This window comes from Macaca fascicularis, chromosome 2 (genome assembly GCF_037993035.2).
Source record: "Macaca fascicularis isolate 582-1 chromosome 2, T2T-MFA8v1.1".
NCBI lineage: Eukaryota > Metazoa > Chordata > Mammalia > Primates > Cercopithecidae > Macaca > Macaca fascicularis.
Window position 1 is genome coordinate 11,451,196 of NC_088376.1, and position 18,116 is coordinate 11,469,311.

General features: G+C 42.6%; 1 protein-coding gene across 15 annotated transcripts in view; it reads right to left on the reverse strand.

Annotated features, from left to right (window-relative positions):
• ST6GAL1 (ST6 beta-galactoside alpha-2,6-sialyltransferase 1) overlaps positions 1-18,116 on the reverse strand; it is a 145,043-nt gene that overhangs the window by 14,103 nt on the left and 112,824 nt on the right. For 13 of the 15 annotated variants that reach the window (XM_045387163.2, XM_074030794.1, XM_005545453.4 and 10 more), the window contains 2 exons: positions 16,558-17,214; positions 9,395-9,492 (listed from right to left, as the gene is read on the reverse strand). In XM_045387163.2, coding sequence (XP_045243098.1) covers positions 9,395-9,492; positions 16,558-17,164 — 705 coding nt within the window. In that variant the 5' untranslated portion in view covers positions 17,165-17,214. Of the gene's footprint in view, positions 1-9,394; positions 9,493-16,557; positions 17,215-17,725; positions 17,813-18,116 lie in introns of all 15 variants that reach the window. The other 2 variants (XM_074030795.1, XM_045387165.2) reach the window with 1 other exon arrangement.

Sequence of the window (18,116 nt, forward strand, 5' to 3'; positions counted from 1 at the left end):
GGGAGGCTGACGCGGATGGATCACCTGAGGTCAGGAGTTTGAGACCAGCCTGGCCAACATGGTGAAACCTTGTCTCTACTAAAAATAAAAAAATTAGTCCGGCATGGTTGTGGGCACCTGTAATCCCAGCTACTGAGGAGGCTGAGGCAGGAGAATCGCTTGAACCCAGGAGGTGGAGGTTGCAGTGAGCCGAGATCGCGCCACTGCACTCCAGCCTGGGCGACAGGCCAGCCCCCCCACCCTCAGCTGAAAAAAGAAGATGCCTCAGTGCAGCACCATGGCTTGACTCCTTCTTGCTTTTAGCTTTGTCTCTCACCACATAGCCCCACATATACTCACCTCTTCCTGAGTCCTAGTCCCCCATTTCCTGCCACACAAAACTGTACCCATGCTGTTGCCTCTTCCTGAAAAGCTGTTATCCCACCCTTTTCAACATCCACACATTCCTTCTACACAGTCAAGTACCATCCACCTGGGGATTCTGATCACTTTGAATAGCTCGTATCTCCCCTTTCAGGGCTCTCCTAGTACCTTGACCACTCTCTTCTCTAGTTCTCTTTTGCAACTTTATTTATTTGTAAAACTATTTGATTGCATCATAAGAACAGAGGCTGAGTCTGTTTTGCTCACAATTGTATCCTCCACTACCAGTGTCTGCAAATATCAATAGTAAGTGCAGTTAACGTTTATTGATACATGTGCCAGGTATTGTTCTAAGTGCTTTGCACAGATTTTTCTTATTTGTACCTCACAACAACCCTGTAAGGGAATTGTTCTCCCTTTTTTAGAGAGAAGTAACTTGATGATCCTTCAGCTAGTAAGAGACAGAGCTGGATTTCAACCCCAAGCAGGCTAACTATAGAGTTTATGTACTGACTGCCACACTCTACTCAATACTGAACATATTTGTTGAATGAATGAATTAATTAAGAGTAAATGAACATCTCTCCTGGATATTTAGGTAGCATCTTATATAGAAGTAGAGATGAGGTTTTAGTGCTCCCTAAAGTGCTCTCCAGCTCCAGGGTTTCTGACTAAGCATGAGAAGGGAAAGGGGCAAAGCTGGTCCTAACCCTCTGTCTGAATTTCCAGACTTGCCAGAGCACAAGCAGCCATGAAGGTCCAGCCTCATCTCTCTCTACAGGGCAATGCCAGCCAATTCTTCCACACCTCCACCTCCAACTTAGCCAGGGGTATCTGAATGTCTCCCTCATTTCCTATGATCATGCCACTGCACTCCAGCCTGATCACTAATAGGGGAGTGACCATTATGCTACTCTTGGAGTGGTGTAACGTCTCCCTCATTTCCTGTTCTCCTCTGTCTTGCCAATTCCACTTTCTGGAGTGCCTGTCTATTGCTATTTTCCCAAGTCTTTCCCATCTTTCAAAGTCTAGTTCAGCTGTCATTTGCCCCAGAGAGTTTATTGCTAGCCAATCCATTCCTTTCAATCCTATCTCTTCTAGTACTAATAAAAGTAGGCCGGGCACGATGGCTCATGCCTGTAATACTAGTACTTCGGGAGGCCAAGGTGGGTGGTTACCTGAGGTCAGGAGTTCAAGACCAGTTGGAACAACATGGTGAAACTGCATCTCGACTAAAGATTAAAAAATTAGCCGGGTATGGTGGCGCATGCCTGTAATCCCAGCTACTCAGGAGGCTGAGGCAAGAGGATTACTTGAACCGAGGAAACGGAGGTTACAGTAAACCAAGATCACACCACTGCACTCCAGCTTGGGTGACAGAGTGAAACTCCATCCCAAAAAATAATAATAATAATAACGATAATAGTAATAAAAGTAATACCAAAAGCCAAAATATATATTTGAACAACAAACAGGCATTGGAAGCACCTAGAAGCGACTGGAAGATGTGACGGTGATAGAAAGTGATTCTCTTAAAAAAAAAAAAAAAAAAAAAAGGTATTAGAGGAAGAACAAAAAAACAAGATGGTGACCACTTACAAAGAAGTTAAGTTCCTCAATTTCTATCCCATTATAAAAATATTCTTATGATGGCCAAACAGAAACAGCTCCAGTCTGCAGCTCCCAGCGTGATCGACAAAGAAGACAGGTGATTTCTGCTTTTCCAACTGAGGTACATGGTTCATATCACTGGGACTGGTTGGACAGTGGGTGCAACCCGTGGAGGGTGAGCCAAAGCAGGGTGGGGCATCGCCTCACCCAGGAAGTGCAAGGGGTCAGGGGATTTCCTTTTTCTAGCCAAGGGAAGCCGTGACAGATGGAACCTGAAAAAAATGGGACACTCCAGCCCAAATACTGCGCTTTTCCAACTGTCTTAAAAAATGGCACACAGGAGATTATATCCTGTGTCTGGCTTGGCAAGTCCCATGGCCATGGAACCTTGCTCACTGCTGGCGCAGCAGTCTAAGATGGACCTGCGAGGCAGTAGCCTAGCAGGGGGAGGGGCATCCGCCATTGCTGAGGCTTGAAGAGGTAAACAAAGCAGCCAGAGAAGCTCAAACTGGGCAGAACTCAAGGCAGCTCAGCCAGGCCTATTGCCTCTGCAGACTCCACCTCTGGGGGCAGGGTGTAGTTGAATAAAAAGCAGCAGAAACTTCTGCAGACTTAAAAATCCCTGGCTGAAATCCCAGCACTTTGGGAGGCCGAGACAGGCGGATCACGAGGTCAGGAGATCGAGACCATCCTGGCTAACCCGGTGAAACCCCGTCTCTACTAAAAAATACAAAAAACTAGCCGGGCGAGGTGGCGGGTGCCTGTAGTCCCAGCTACTCAGGAGGCTGAGGCAGGAGAATGGTGTGAACCTGGGGAGGCAGAGCTTGCAGTGAGCTGAGATCCAGCCACTGCACTGCAGCCTGGGCGACAAAGCAAGACTCCGTCTCAAAAAAAAAAAAAAAAAAAAAAAATCCCTAGCTGACCACTCTGAGGAGAGCAGTGGTTCTCCCAGCACAGTGTTTGAGCTCGGAGAATGGACAGACTGCCCTTTCAAGTGGTTCCCTGACCCCCGTGTAGCCTAACTGGGAGGCACCTCCCAGTAGGGGCCAACTGACAACTCATACAGGCAGTTGCCCCTCTGGGATGAAGCTTCCAGAGGAAGAATCAGGCAGCAATATTTGCTGTTCTACAGCCTCTGCTGGTGATACCCAGGCAAAGAGGTCTGGAGTGGACCTCCAGCAAACTCCAACAGACCTGCAGCTAAGGGACCTGACTGTTAGAAGGAAAACTAACAAACAGAAAGGAATAGCATCAACATCAACAGAAAGGACATCCACACCAAAACCCCATCTGTAGGTTACCAACATCAAAGACTAAAGGCAGATAAAACCACAAAGATGGGGAGAAACCAGAGCAGAAAAGCTGAAAATTCTAAAAACCAGAGTGCCTCTTCTCCTCCAAAGGTTCGCAGCTCCTCGCCAGCAACAAAACAAAGCTGGACGGAGAATGACTTTGACAAGCTGACAGAAGTAGGCTTCAGAAGGTCGGTAGTAACAAACTTCTCCGAGTTAAACGAGGATGTTCAAACCCATTGCAAGGAAGCTAAATACCTTGAAAAAAGATTAGACAACTGGCTAACTAGAATAAACAGTGTAGAGAAGACCTTAAACGACCTGATGGAACTGAAAACCATGGCATAAGAACTATGCAATGCATGCACAAGCTTCCATAGCCAATGCGATCAAGTGGAAGAAAGGGTATCAGTGATTGAAGATCAGATCAATGAAATAAAATGGAAAGAGAAGTTTAGAGAAAAAAGAGTAAAAAGAAACAAACAAAGCCTCCAAGAAATATGGGACTATGTGAAAAGACCAAATCTACATTTCACTGGTGTACCTGAAAGTGATGGGCAGAATGGAACCAAGTTGGAAAACACTCTTCAGGATATTATCCAGGAGAACTTCCCTAACCTAGCAAGGCAGGCTGACATTCAAATTCAGTAAATACAGAGAATACCACAAAGATACTCCTCAAGAAGAGCAACCCCAAGACACATAATTGTCAGATTCACCAAGGTTGAAATGAAGGAAAAAAATATTAAGGGCAGCCAGAGAGAAAGGTAGGGTTACCCACAAAGGGAAGCCCATCAGATTAACAGTGGATATCTTGGCAGAAACTACAAGCCAGAAGAGAGTGGGGGCCAAGATTCAACATTCTTAAAGAAAAGAATTTTCAACCCAGAATTTCATATCCAGTCAAACTAACCTTCATGTGTGAAGGAAAAATAAAATCCTTTACAGACAAGCAAATGCTGAGAGATTGATTTTGCCACCACCAGGCCCGCCTTACAAGACCTCCTGAAGGAAGCACTAAACATGGAAAGGAACAACCGGTACCAGCCACTGCAAAAACATGCCACATTGTAAAAACCGTCGATGCTAGGAATAATCTGCATTGACTAACGGGCAAAATAACCAGTTAACATCATAATGACAGTATTAAATGCAAACATAACAATATTAACCTTAAATGTAAATGGGCTAAATATCCCAATTAAAAGACACAGACTGGCAAATTGGATAGAGTCAAGACCTATCAGTGTGCTGTATTCAGGAGACCCATCTCATGTGCAGAGACACACATAGGCTCAAAATAAAGGTATGGAGGAAGATCTACCAAGCAAATGGAAAACAAAAAAAAGCAGGGTTGCAATCCTAATCTCTGATAAAACAGACTTTAAACCATCAAAGATCAAAAGAGACAAAGAAGGCCATTACATAATGGTAAAGGGATCAATTCAACAAGAAGAGCTAACTATCCTAAATATATATGCACCCAATACAGGAGCACCCAGATTCATAAAGCAAGTCCTTAGAAACCTACAAAGAGACTTCGACTCCCACACAATAATGGGAGACTTCAACACCCCACTGTCAATATTACACAGATCAACGAGACAGAAGGTTAACAAGGATATCCAGGAATTGAACTCAGCTCTGCACCAAGTAGACCTAATAGACATCTACAGAACTCTTCACCCCAAATCAACAGAATATACATTCTTCTCAGCACCACATCACACTTATTCTAAAATTGACTACATAGTTGGAAGTAAAGTACTCCTCAGCAAATGTAAAAGAACAGAAATCATAACAAATTGTCTCTCAGACCACAATGCAATCAAATTAGAACTCAGGATTAAGAAACTCACTCGAAACTGCACAACTACATGGAAACTAACAACCTGCTCCTGAATGACTACCAGGTAAATAAAACAAAGGCAGAAATAAAGATATTCTTTGAAAGCAATGAGAACAAAGACACAATGTACCAGAATCTCTGGGCCACATTTAAAGCCATGTGTAGAGGGAAATTTATAGCACTAAATGCCCACAAGAGAAAGCAGAAAGATCTAAAATCAACACCCTAACATCACAATTAAGAAAACTAGAGAAGCAAGAGCAAACAAATTCAAAAGCTAGCAGAAGACAAGAAATAACTAAGATCAGAGCAGAACTGAAGGAGACAGGGACACAAAGAACTCTTCAAAAATTCAATGAATCTAGGAGCTGGGTTTTTTGTTTAAAGATCAACAAAATTGATAAACCACTAGCAAAACTAATAAAGAAGAAAAGAGAGAAGAATCAAATAGATACAATAAAAAATGATAAATGGGGATATCACCACCGATCCCACAGAAATACAAACTACCATCAGAGAATACTATAAACACATCTACGAAAATAAACTAGAAAATCTAGAAGAAATGGATAAATTCCTGGACACATACACCCTCCCAAGACTAAACCAGGAAGAAGCTGAATCTCTGAGTAGACCAATAACAGGCTCTGAAATAGAGGCAATAATTAATAGCCTACCAACCAAAAAAAGTCCAGGATCAGACAGATTCACAGCCGAATTCTAGCAGAGGTACAAAGAGGAGCGGGTACCAATCCTTCTGAAACTATTCCAATCAATACAAAAAGAGAGAATCCTCCCTAATTCATTTTATGAGGCCAGTATCATCCTGATACCAAAGCCTGGCAGAGACACAACAAAAGAAGAGAATTTTAGACCAATATCCCTGATGAACATCAATGCGAAAACCCTCAATAAAATACTGGCAAACTGAATCCAACGGTGCATCAAATGGTATTGCTTAGGTTTTCTACCACAATTAAGTCAGCTTCATCCCTGGGATGCAAGGCTGGTTCAATATACGCAAAGCAATAGACACAATCCATCACATAAACAGAACAATGACAAAAACTACATGATTACCTCAATAGATGCAGAAAAGGCCTTCAACAAAATACAACAGCCCTTCATGCTAAAAACTCTCAATGAACTAGGTATTGATGGAATGTATCTCAAAATAATAAGAGCCATTTATGACAAACCCAAAGCCAATATCATAGTGAATGGGCAAAAATTGAAGCATTCCCTTTGAAAACTGGCACAAGACAAGGATGCCCTCTCTTACCACTCCTATGCAACATAGTGTTGGAAGTTCTGGCCAGGGCAATCAGGCAAGAGAAAGAAAGAAAGGGTATTCAATTAGGAAAAGAGGAAGTCAAACTGTCCCTGTTTGCAGATGACATGATTATATATTTAGAAAACCCCATCATCTCAGCCCAAAATCTCCTTAAGCTGATAAGCAACTCCAGCAAAGTCTCAGGATACAAAATCAATTGCAAACATCACAAGCATTCCTATACACCAATAACAGACAAACAGAGAGCCAAATCATGAGTGAACTCCCATTCACAAGTGCTACAAAGAGAATAAAATACTTAGGAATCCAACTTACAAGGGATATGAAGGTCCTCTTCAATGAGAACTACAAACCACTGCTCAACAAAATAAAAGAGGACACAAACAAATGGAAGAACATTCCATGCTCATGGTTAAGAAGAATCAATATTGTGAAAATGGCCATACTGCCCAAGGTAATTTATAGATTCAATGCCATCCCCATCAAGCTACCAGTGACATTCTTCACAGAATTGGAAAAAAACTACTTTAAAGTTCATATGGAACCAAAAAAGAGCCTACATTGCCAAGACAATCCTAAGCCAAAAGAACAAAGCTGGAGGCATCATGCTACTTGACTTCAAACTATACTACAAGGCTACAGTAACCAAAACAGCATGGTACTGGTACGAAAACTGATATATATATCAATGGAACAGAACAGAGGCCTCAGAAGTAACACCACACATCTACAACCATCTGATCTTTAACAAGCCTGACAAAAACAAGAAATGGGGAAAGGATTTCCTATTTAATAAATGGTCCTGGGAAAACTGACTAGCCATATGTAGAAAGCTGAAACTGGATCCCTTCCTTACACTTTATACAAAAATTAATTCAAGATGGATTAAAGACTTAAATGTTAGACCTAAAACCATAAAAACCCTAGAAGAAAACCTAAGCAATACCATTCAGGACATAGGCATGGGCAAGGACTTCACGACTAAAACACAAAAAGCAATGGCAACAAAAGCCAAAATAGACAAATGGGATCTAATTAAACTAAAGAGGTTCTGCACAGCAAAAGAAATGACCATCAGAGTGAACAGGCAACCTACAGAATGGGAGAAAATTTTTGTAATCTACTCATCTGACAAAGGGCTGATATCCAGAATCCACAAAGAACATAAACAAATTTACAAAACAAACAAACAAACAACCCCATCAAAAAGTGGGCAAAAGATATGAACAGAAACTTCTCAAAAGAAGACATTCATGCAGCCAACAGACACATGAAAAAATGCTCATCATCACTGGTCATCAGAGAAATGCAAATCAAAATCACAATGAGATACCATCTCACACCAGTTAGAATGGCGATCATTAAAAAGTCAGGAAACAACAGGTGCTGGAGAGGATGTGGAGAAATAGGAACGCTTTTACACTGTGGATGGGAGTGTAAACTAGTTCAACCATTGTGGAAGACAGTGTGGCGATTCCTCAAGGATCTAGAACTAGAAATACCATTTGACCCAGTCATCCCATTACTGGGTATATACCCAAAGGATTATAAATCATGCTACTAGAAAGACACACGCACACGTATGTTTATTGCGGCACTATTCACAATAGCAGAGACTTGGAACCAACCCAAATGTCCATCAATGATAGACTAGATTAAGAAAATGTGGCACATATACACCATGGAATACTATGCAGCTATAAAAAAGGATGAGTTCATGTCCTTTGCAGAGACATGGATGAGGCTGGAAACCATCATTCTGAGCAAACTATCACAAGGACAGAAAACCTAACACTGCATGTTCTCACTCACAGTTGGGAACTGAACAATGAGAACACTTGGACACAGGGCAGGGAACATCAAACCCCAGGGCCTGTTGTGGGGTAGGGGGCAGGGGGAGGGATAGCATTAGGAGAAATACCTAATGCAAATGACAAGTTAATGGGTGCAGCACACCAACATGGCACATGTATACCTATGTAACAAATCTGCATGTTGTGCACATGTACCCTAGAACTTAAAAGTATACTTAAAAAAAAAAATTCTTAAGGTTGTGGGCTTCAAAAGGAAAGTGGGCTGTGCAGGAAGCAGCTTCTGCCTATCTGGTGAGTTCCTCAAAGTAAGGGAGTGAAGAGACAGATACAGGGAAGTGGAGCCCTGGTAGAGAAGGAAAGAAACACACCACTGGACACTGCTGAAAAGGCATTTCTGATCCGTTCCAGGATCCACCCCATGCCCAGGACTCCTAGGGAAGTGTGTAGACTAAACATTGACGTAAAAACACCCAGAGCACATATGTTTATTCAGAAAAAGGCAAATGGTGGTGGTTGTGAGATGGGCAGGTTGCGGCCCTATTGTGCAATTTTTGATATTTTGATATATGTGTAATACAGTTTTTCCCACTAATAAAATCTATTAACAGAACCCTGTGGCAAGAGTATTTCTCAAGTTTCCCTTAGTATTGAGAAATCAGCACATACTACCTGAAAATACTCCCGGAACCTAATTATCCAGGGGAATTTATGATATAGTACATGAATTCTATGCCATATTACACGTAATTACATGGTGACACTGTCTTATAGTAGTGGCAGAGCAGTTTACAGTTCATAAAGTGCTCTCATGTGTATTGTTTCATTCACTTTTCACAACACTCCCCACTCTCCCCTAGATGTTCTGGGCTCCGCTGTCCCTCATGCAAGCCTCCAGATACGACCTGCAGCCTCAAGGACAGCTCAACTCTACTTTCCTGGGCACCCGACACCTCCATTAGCAGACCTGATACCAAAGGGTTTTTCTTTAAATAAACACATCACCAGGTTGGGTCATGCAATCACTGTCTTCTTCTCCAGTGAGGAATCAGGAACTCAGGAAGATCACGAGACTTCACTGGCAGCCTGGATGTGCTCCCAGTAGATACATTCCACATTACAGACCACAGTGTGGTCCTTCCCTTCCTCCACAGCTGCACAGAAGAAATTTTACCTGAGAGTTCATCAGGCGGATGGTAGTTTTTGTGCCCACATCTTGCTGGAAGTTGGCTGTGGGTGCCCCATTAAACCTCAGGACTGCGTCATGATCATCTGTAAACCACAGAGAAACAGAAAAGAGGTGATGAGCACTGGCAATATGCAGAAAAAGAGAAAGGTAAGGGGAGGAGGCAAGGCAATAATGCTTCCGCATCCTAATCCACAGGGCGAAATGGCAGTATTTGTGTGGTGCTCAGGTAAAGCTCCTAGGCAGAGATGACCACCTGTCTGCCAGCCACTGTAAGGGCTGAAGGGGTCCATACTGTGGCATTCCTGAAGCCCATTCAAAGACAGTCACTTGTGCCTGGGCACAGCAGAAAAGTGAACAAAACCAGTGTGCTACTTACAGTGGAATAGCTACTCCAGTTATCAAAGCAACAAACCAAATATTCTCTTGGTATCACCAGTAGATTATATTTCTACATCTGTTAGAAAAATGAAAACACTACCATAGGTTCAGTGTATCCCACAAGTGCAAAGGACCCCATTGCACTCTGAAAAGCATGCAGTGCTCAGCAAATGGACGGGATTTAACTATGGCATCCAAGACAGCCCCCAGGTGTTCCATTTGGGAACCTGAGGCCCAGGGAAGAGTCACAGACCTGGTGTGGCAGCAATGGAAGAGGAGGTCACAGGTCTCAACTAACTAACTTCCTTCCTTCTTTCCTTCCTTCCTTCCTTCCTTCCTTCCTCCCTTTTCTCCCTTTCTTCCTTTCTTCTTTTCTTCCCTTCCTTTCTTCCTTTCTTTTTCTCTCCTCTTCCTTTCTTTTTTCTTCCTTTCTTTCTTTCTTTCCTTCTTTCATTCATTCTTTCTTTCTTTTTTCTTTCTTTCTTTTCTCTCTCTCTCTCTTTCTTTGCCATTGTCAGAAACAATGTACTAAATCCAGTCAAAATCAAACAGACCATCTTGAAAAACCTAAGCTTCCTGGGCTAGCTCCTTGTCTTTGCAACTGTTTAAGCAGTGTTTGGAAGACTTGGAAAAGTTTTTCTACCCAACGTTGACCAATCTGGTGGAGGAGGGAAGACTTTAAGGAGCCATCCCAACCCTGTGATCCTATGAGAGCTTCTTCCAATCTTACTTGGTCAAGCAAGTTTGGGGCTCACCAGTGAAATCTGCACTGCAGCTGGAGGTCAGCTGCATCCTCTATTGTTCTATTCAGGTTTGTTTTGGGTCATCCATCCATACAGGATCTGGGGAAGTGAGGGCATTTGACTGAATACAAGATGATTTAGAAAGAGGATATCCACAGAATTAAGGATGAAAGCCTCTCTCTCTCAGTTCCAATGTATGTACTAAACCCTAGGAACACAGAAACCTCAGTCATGAAAACACAACCCTATCCTCAATCCTAGGGCAAAATTTCATCGAAATGGTTTGAAAATTACCTGAGAAGGGCACAGTCCCAACTGTTATCATCTTACAGGGCAGGTACACTGAAGTGCACATAGGGCAGGAGGTATATCTTTACACAACTCAGAATTATAACCCATTTTGTCATAATCAGTCACTGCTTCGAAAGAAATTAGTAGCAATTGCATGAGAAACACAGATCCATCAGAAACTTCAGTCAACTTTCCATAAATTATTGGTAAGAATCCCAGTAGAAAAGAGATGAGAAGTTCCAACAGAGTAACTGAGAGATTCATAAAAGGACTACTTACCAAGTTGGGGTAGAGTTTAAAGAAATCAACATGGAATAGGCTAAAGCCCCAGGGTTGATGACTGCATGGAGTCATTACTACCCCTGGTCTACTGTGGCCTGATGAGCACAGACCCTGAGCTGCGGAGGGACACCTATCAGGAGCTGTTGCCTTTAGGAGAGGAACACAGCTATTGCCAACCTCCAACCAGCAAGAAGGGGTCTGGGGGAGTCAATATCCCAACCTGGCTCAGCTCCTTCCCTTGGATCTCACAGACCTGAAGGGAAAAGGGAGAGAGCAGGACCAAGAGGGAGGGCCTCCTGGCAGGATCTGACACCTTCAGTCAAGAAAAAGACTCAGCTTGAGTGTACTCTGCAAGGCGAAACATGGCCAAATAGGTGCCCTGACCTTAGTCTTCTTCTCAGCTTAATGCCAGTGCTTCTCCTGGCCAGTCCCAAAGAAAACCCAGAGAGTGAATAATGCCAGTTAACACAGTTCAAAATTTTAATTTCTGTGCTGGGTGCAGTAGCTCACGCCTGTAATCCCAGCACTTTGGGAGGCCGAGGCAGGTGGATCACCTGAAGTCAAGAGTTCAAGACCAGCCTGACCAACATGGTGAAACCCCGTCTCTACTAAAAATACAAAAATTAGCTGGGCGTGGTGGTGTGCGCCTGTAATCCCAGATTCTCAGGAGGCTAAGGCAGGAGAATCGCTTGAACCCAGGAGGTGGAGCTTGCAGTGAGCCGAGATTGTGCCACTGCACTCCAGCCTGGAGACAGAATGAGACTATTCTCAAAAAAAAAAAAAAAAAAAAAATTTCAATTTCTCAGGGACAGAGCCAGATGGAAAAAGGTGAGAGTGGGATTTGGAGGTGCAACTGGAGAACATCCCACACAGAAGGCTTAGGTTAGAGCGGATGCTTGATGTTGACCATAAGAAAGGAGAATTGTTTTGCTCACTCAACAAATACTGATTGAGCACCTACTCTATGCCAGGCACAGTTTTAGACACGGGAGACGACGGCTGTGAGCAACAAAGACAAGGTCCATGCCATCAAAGATATGACATTCTACTGCACGGAGATAGACAATAAAGACACACAACAACCTACATATAAGATAATTGCAGATTGTGACAAATACTGTGACACCAACAAGCTGAGCTGTGTGCCAGACACACTGAGGGAATTTCCTTCATAGAGTGATGACTCAGAGAATGCCTTGGAGCTGAGACCCAAAGGATGGCCAGACTTGGGAAGGGTTCAGAGAAGTCCACTAGCCAGAGGATGCAGCAAGTGTCAGGACCACAGCGAGGGGAGGAACTTGACTGTAGACAAGGAGTTAGGGGAAAAAAAAATCAAAGATGCAGTTACAGAGGTTAGCAGGAACCAGATCGTACGGGGACATGGGGGCCCAGGTATGAAGTTTGGACGTGATTCTAAGAAAAAAGCCAATCAGGCCGGGCGCGGTGGCTCACACCTGTAATCCCAGCACTTTGGGAGGCCGAGGCGGGTGGATCACCTGAGGTCAGGTGTTCAAGACCAGGTTTTGCTGACCCCTGATATAACTGATCATGTTCTCCAAACTACTCAGTTCACAGGTGTCTTCTCAGTCCTTATTCTGCCCAAGAATATATCCCACCTCTGCAGACTTTGATACCAACAGCCAACATCCCTCAAACTATATCCCCCTTTGCCTTCCATTGTATGGTGCACACCTAGTTCTCCTCTAGCCGGTCTCTGACCCTTCTGACTTTTCCTGCTTATCCCTGTTCTTTTATTTGTCCTTTAAATGTAAACCTTTTCCTAGGTTTTCTAATTGGTCGTCTTCCCTGGATTATAACCATTATCTCACCTTGATACAAATGACTTCTAAATCTGTCTCGACATCTGACCCTTCTCTAGAATTAAATACTGTCTCGACATCTGACCCTTCTCTAGAATTAAATACTCTACAGCATAGATATTTACCCAGCGCAATCCACACACACTTCAGTGTCAGAACATCCAAAGCGGAATGTGCGTTCCTCTGGAAGCCTGCTCCCCCTGGTAAGATACAGCCTGCTCCCAGGCGAGACATCCTGGCTCCTGCCTCTCACTCAAGATCATTTCCAGCTAGATAGTAAGTTCTGCCTCTTACTTCATGAAGCCTCTCAAGTAAGGTCCTTTCTCTCCATCACGGCTACCACAGCCCGGGCAGGCCTGGCACTTCTGACCTGGATGTGGCAATAGTGCCTGATAATGGAGATATTATACAGTACAAAACAGGGACTCATAGAGTATAAGTGAGAAATCTCCCTTGTTCAAAAACCTTCTAGGGCTCTCCATGGCTTGAAGAAGGAAACCTAAAGTCCTTATTGTGACTGTCAACATTCTCCAAGAGCTAATGCCTAGCTACCTTTCTGGCCTCGTTCCTCACCCATCTTCACCCACAAGGTCCCACATGCCATCCAAACAGGATTATTTGTGATGCCCATCCAAACAGGATTATTTGTGATGCCCAAACACACGGGGCACTTTTCCCCATGCAGCCTTTGCCTTAACTCAGAATATCCTTCTCTTCTTGTCTAGGACAGCTAATAGACAGGAGTATAAGAAATGTTTTAACATAACAAAAGAATAATCACACCCAATTGTATTACGAAGCTACAATTATTACGAGGCACAACAGCAGAGGTGCTAAGAGTGGAGTCTTTGAAGCAAGCACTCTGCTTTCAAACCCCAGTCTGCCATTAGCCAGTGGTGTAAGCACTTGAGCCTCTGCATTTAGCTCTGCAGCAAAATGAGACCAATTATCTTATCGACCTCACAGGACTTCTGGGAGGATGAAAAGAGCAAGGCATGTTACACACAGCAGATGCACAATAAGCATCAGTTATATTAATGATAGTGTTTTAAAATTATGCTACTGTTTAACATGAAAATTCCAGCAAATCTAAGATACTTAACATGTATGAGTAAACTATCAAAAATAACTGAAAATGACTGAGCCCACCATTGGCTGGTTTGTGAGACTGCTGGAGGCAGAGTGTGTTATTACACTCTCTCTGATAGAAAATCTTGCTACGGACAAAAAAAAAAAAAATCATAAAATGTCTCTTACTCGTGTCTTCTAGCCTCACTTCTGAGGATATTTCCCTGTTGAATGTCAACAGTGGTCACCTAAGTTATCTGCACAAAAACCCTGCTTGTCAGCAATGTTATTTGTAAAAGAAAACCATTTGAAATAATCTGATCCATTCAATAGTTGGGAAGAGACTCAACAAATTCCAGATGCAGGAGGAAGTGTATGGGCCTGGCACGCTGCCTGCAACTCAGGCTTCAACAAAGGGCCTTTCCTTTCCCCCTCCCCTTCCCCTTTGTATTGTTGATGAATCCATGAATAAGTAAAAGAATACATGAATGAATGTCTTAAAATATTTGTTAGACAAAATGCCAAGAAGATATATACCCTATAACAGCAGAACATTCGAAGTCTAACATGTAATTTTTATTACATCTCAGAATCAAAGTCCTTCTGTGGAAATCCTTATTTTGAAGTTGAAACTGCAGTCTATAGAAAAATATTATTTTTATTATTAATGTTTATTTAAACCACTCTAAACCTTTAAGGAGTGCATAAAATTAAAGCTGTAGTTCCAGTTCACAGAGGTATCAGGCCCTGTCTCAAACTTCAGTATAATTTCAGCCAGGCACGCAATGTTAACTTTGACATGAAGAACAAGGATCAGCTAATACCTAGGATATCCCAAACATAAGCAGCAAAAATGGAGAAGAAAGAAAGAAACTTCGCTCCATTATGGATGAACAAAAACCAATCACATTTAGTTTCTTGAAAACAAAGTCCAAGAAAAAACAAAAGTACAGAAGCAAAAGTTGAGGTGGGGCTGGCCAGCAGGGCAGCTGCCTATTTGGGGAGGTAGAAACTGTGATCTCACCATTTATTTCTGCTCTAGAGAATCCAATTTGGGCCTACTTTTCTTCTTTGAGAGCCTGTTCTGGGTTTCAGACCATTTTTCCTGGCAATCCAATGAAGGAAATAAAAAAGGAGACATATGACCTCACCTGCTCCAGTACCTCCAGGCTGACAGGGGAGCACAGCTTCCTGTGCTTTGCTTTCTTTAGCTGATTCATTTCAAATAATGGAAAACACATTCAGCATAAGAGAAATAAGGCTCTCTGTTACACAGGTTTACAAATATAGAGAGACTTTCTATCTTGATTCACTACAAAGGGTTTCAAGAAAAGCAAATTAATATATTGTGACCAGTGACTCTGAAACCTTTTTGGGTCACAGATCCCTTAGAGAATAAACTGCAATCTACAAGCTCCCTTCCTGGAAAAATGCACAGACACACATACATATATACATACACATACACATATACATATACATATACATACACATACACATATACATACCTATACATGCACATATACATACACATATACATACATACACATACATGTATATGTACATGCATATATACATACATGTACATACACATGTACATATACACACATACATACACATATACATATACATACATACACATGTACATATACATACACATATACATATACATACCTATACATACACGTACATATACACACATATACATACATATACATACACATGCATACACGTACATATACATACACATACATACACATGTACACACACATACATACACATACATACACATACATGTACATACACATATACATACATATACATACACATGTACATATACATACACATACACACACACACACACATTATACACACCTAATCCACAGATATTTTTACGTGCAATCGCAGGGATTTATGACCCTCTGAAGTTGGTCCATAGCCCACAGTTAAGACTTGCTGACCCAATTAAATCTTTTCAAAGAGAAAAGCTGAAAATTACCCAGGTTGTTGAGGCCAATAGAGTCCTCCATTAATCAGGTAAAACAACAGAATTTCAGAACCTGGAAATGATGTAGAGATCTATGCTTCAAGTCTTTTCAAAGGTCAATTGTAGGCTTTTGATTATTGGTAGCAGTGGAACTCTCTTTTCAGATGAAATCTTCTGCACAATTCCAATATTTAAAACAGAACAAAATAAAACTATTCTGTTCCCAACACAAAGAAGCAATAAATGTTCAAGGTGGTAGATATTCTAATTACCTTGATTGGATCATTACACATTGAGTACATGTATCAAAATATCCCCATAAATATATATAATTATTATATATCAACTAAAAATATTAGGAAACAATAATGAAACTCTTCAAATTGATAAAGATGCTGGGGGCCTAGAGTGCCATCTGTTCAACTCCCTTTGTGTCACTTGTGACTCTGAAAAAACACTGCCCTGGGCCCACTCCACCGGTCCACTGAGCCACATTTGGGCCACTTGTCTCCCATACCATCAATATGCCCAGCCAGTCCCAATAAGCACTGCCATTCACAGAACAAGCCCAGAACATACCGATTTCTCTGCCTAGTTGGGAGGACTTCAGAGATCCCGCTGATGACACAACAGCACACCTGCCCCAAGGCCCAGCCTTGGTCCTAATATTGTCCTTGGGCAGATAACCCTCCCATTCAGAGGTATTGAAGGGAAAATCTGTGGCCTCTACCATGGATACATTCACGTGGTCCCGGAGGTGGCAGCGCAGGGCCTCTGCACTGAACTTGATGCCTGGTCCTGGCCCCTTGTAGGACACTTTGTACTTGTTCATGCTTAGGTAATTCTTCCAGATCTTTTGCAGCCTAGGGATAAGGTTTTTGGAAGAGCTGTCCTTGTTCCACACCTGGAAGAAGGCCTCTGGTTTGGCCTTGGGTATGTCTCTGAGACTGCCGAGGGCCTGGCGGCCCCTGTGGGGGTCCTGGGTGCTGCTTGAGGATACAGACTGGGAATCAGACCCCATGGCCAATTTCCCCAGACTCTTCAACACCTGGAATTCCTTGGTTTGCAATTTAAAGGAATCATAGTAACTCCCTTTCTTCTTTTCCTTCCACACACAGATGACTGCAAACAGAAGAAAGACCAGGACACAGCAGCTGAACTTCTTCTTCAAGTTGGTGTGAATCATAATGAAGATGTGTTCAGGGAAGCCACTTTGTTCTGAGCAGGAAAACAAGCCTAAAAAAAGTGAGACAAAGAAAACACAAATGATGTGAAGAAAAACCCAATGTGGCATGAGGTGGAGCGATGGACTGATCAATAGATTTCAAGTGAGGTGACTTGAATTCCAGCCCTGGTCTACCTCCTAGCCACCTCTGCAGCCTGTTAAGTAATTCTTGACAAAAGTCAGCCTCAATTTGGACTTTGAACGTGGACAGTAGTCCCTCGGACACTCCCCTCTTCCTCTTGAGCCATGAACACTTTATTATATGTCCTCCTATCATTACTTTTTCTATGCTGAACATTAGTTTCTGATTGCCTTTGTCTACCTCCCTGACTGCACTCTGAGTTTCTTGAAGTCAGAAACCACACCTTGCAAATCATTCGGTTCCTAGGGCCTTGCAACATGTGTTAAATGAAGCCATGCAGCTTGGGAAAACAAAAACAAAAAAACAGAATACAAAAGAGCAGGCTGACTGTTTCACATCACCAAACCTAAACTTTCCAAAATAGTAAGTGGCCAACACACCTTCAAAATAGCCAGAAAAAGACTTCTCGTTATAGATGATGCCATAGACTTACGACGCATCTCTCTAAGGGCTGCGATGTTGGACTCCTGCATGAGAAGATCAGGGGTTATCTCCACCACATAGTTTCGTGCAGTACCCTGCAAGAAGAGCACTACGGAGACAGGAAGCTGACTCACCTCATGATAGAGGCTAGGAAATCTAGGTAAGATAGCAGACATGCAGCCAACTAAGGAAATGGAAACAAAAATTCATTAAGCATGCTAGATGTTACTTCACTTAACTTCGCCATAACCAGGGCCACCATGAGACACAACTCTGGGGGCACCAAGCATAGCATAATCTAATATGAAGGGCATCTCCTAACCTAAAGGTGTTATCATCTCCATTTTA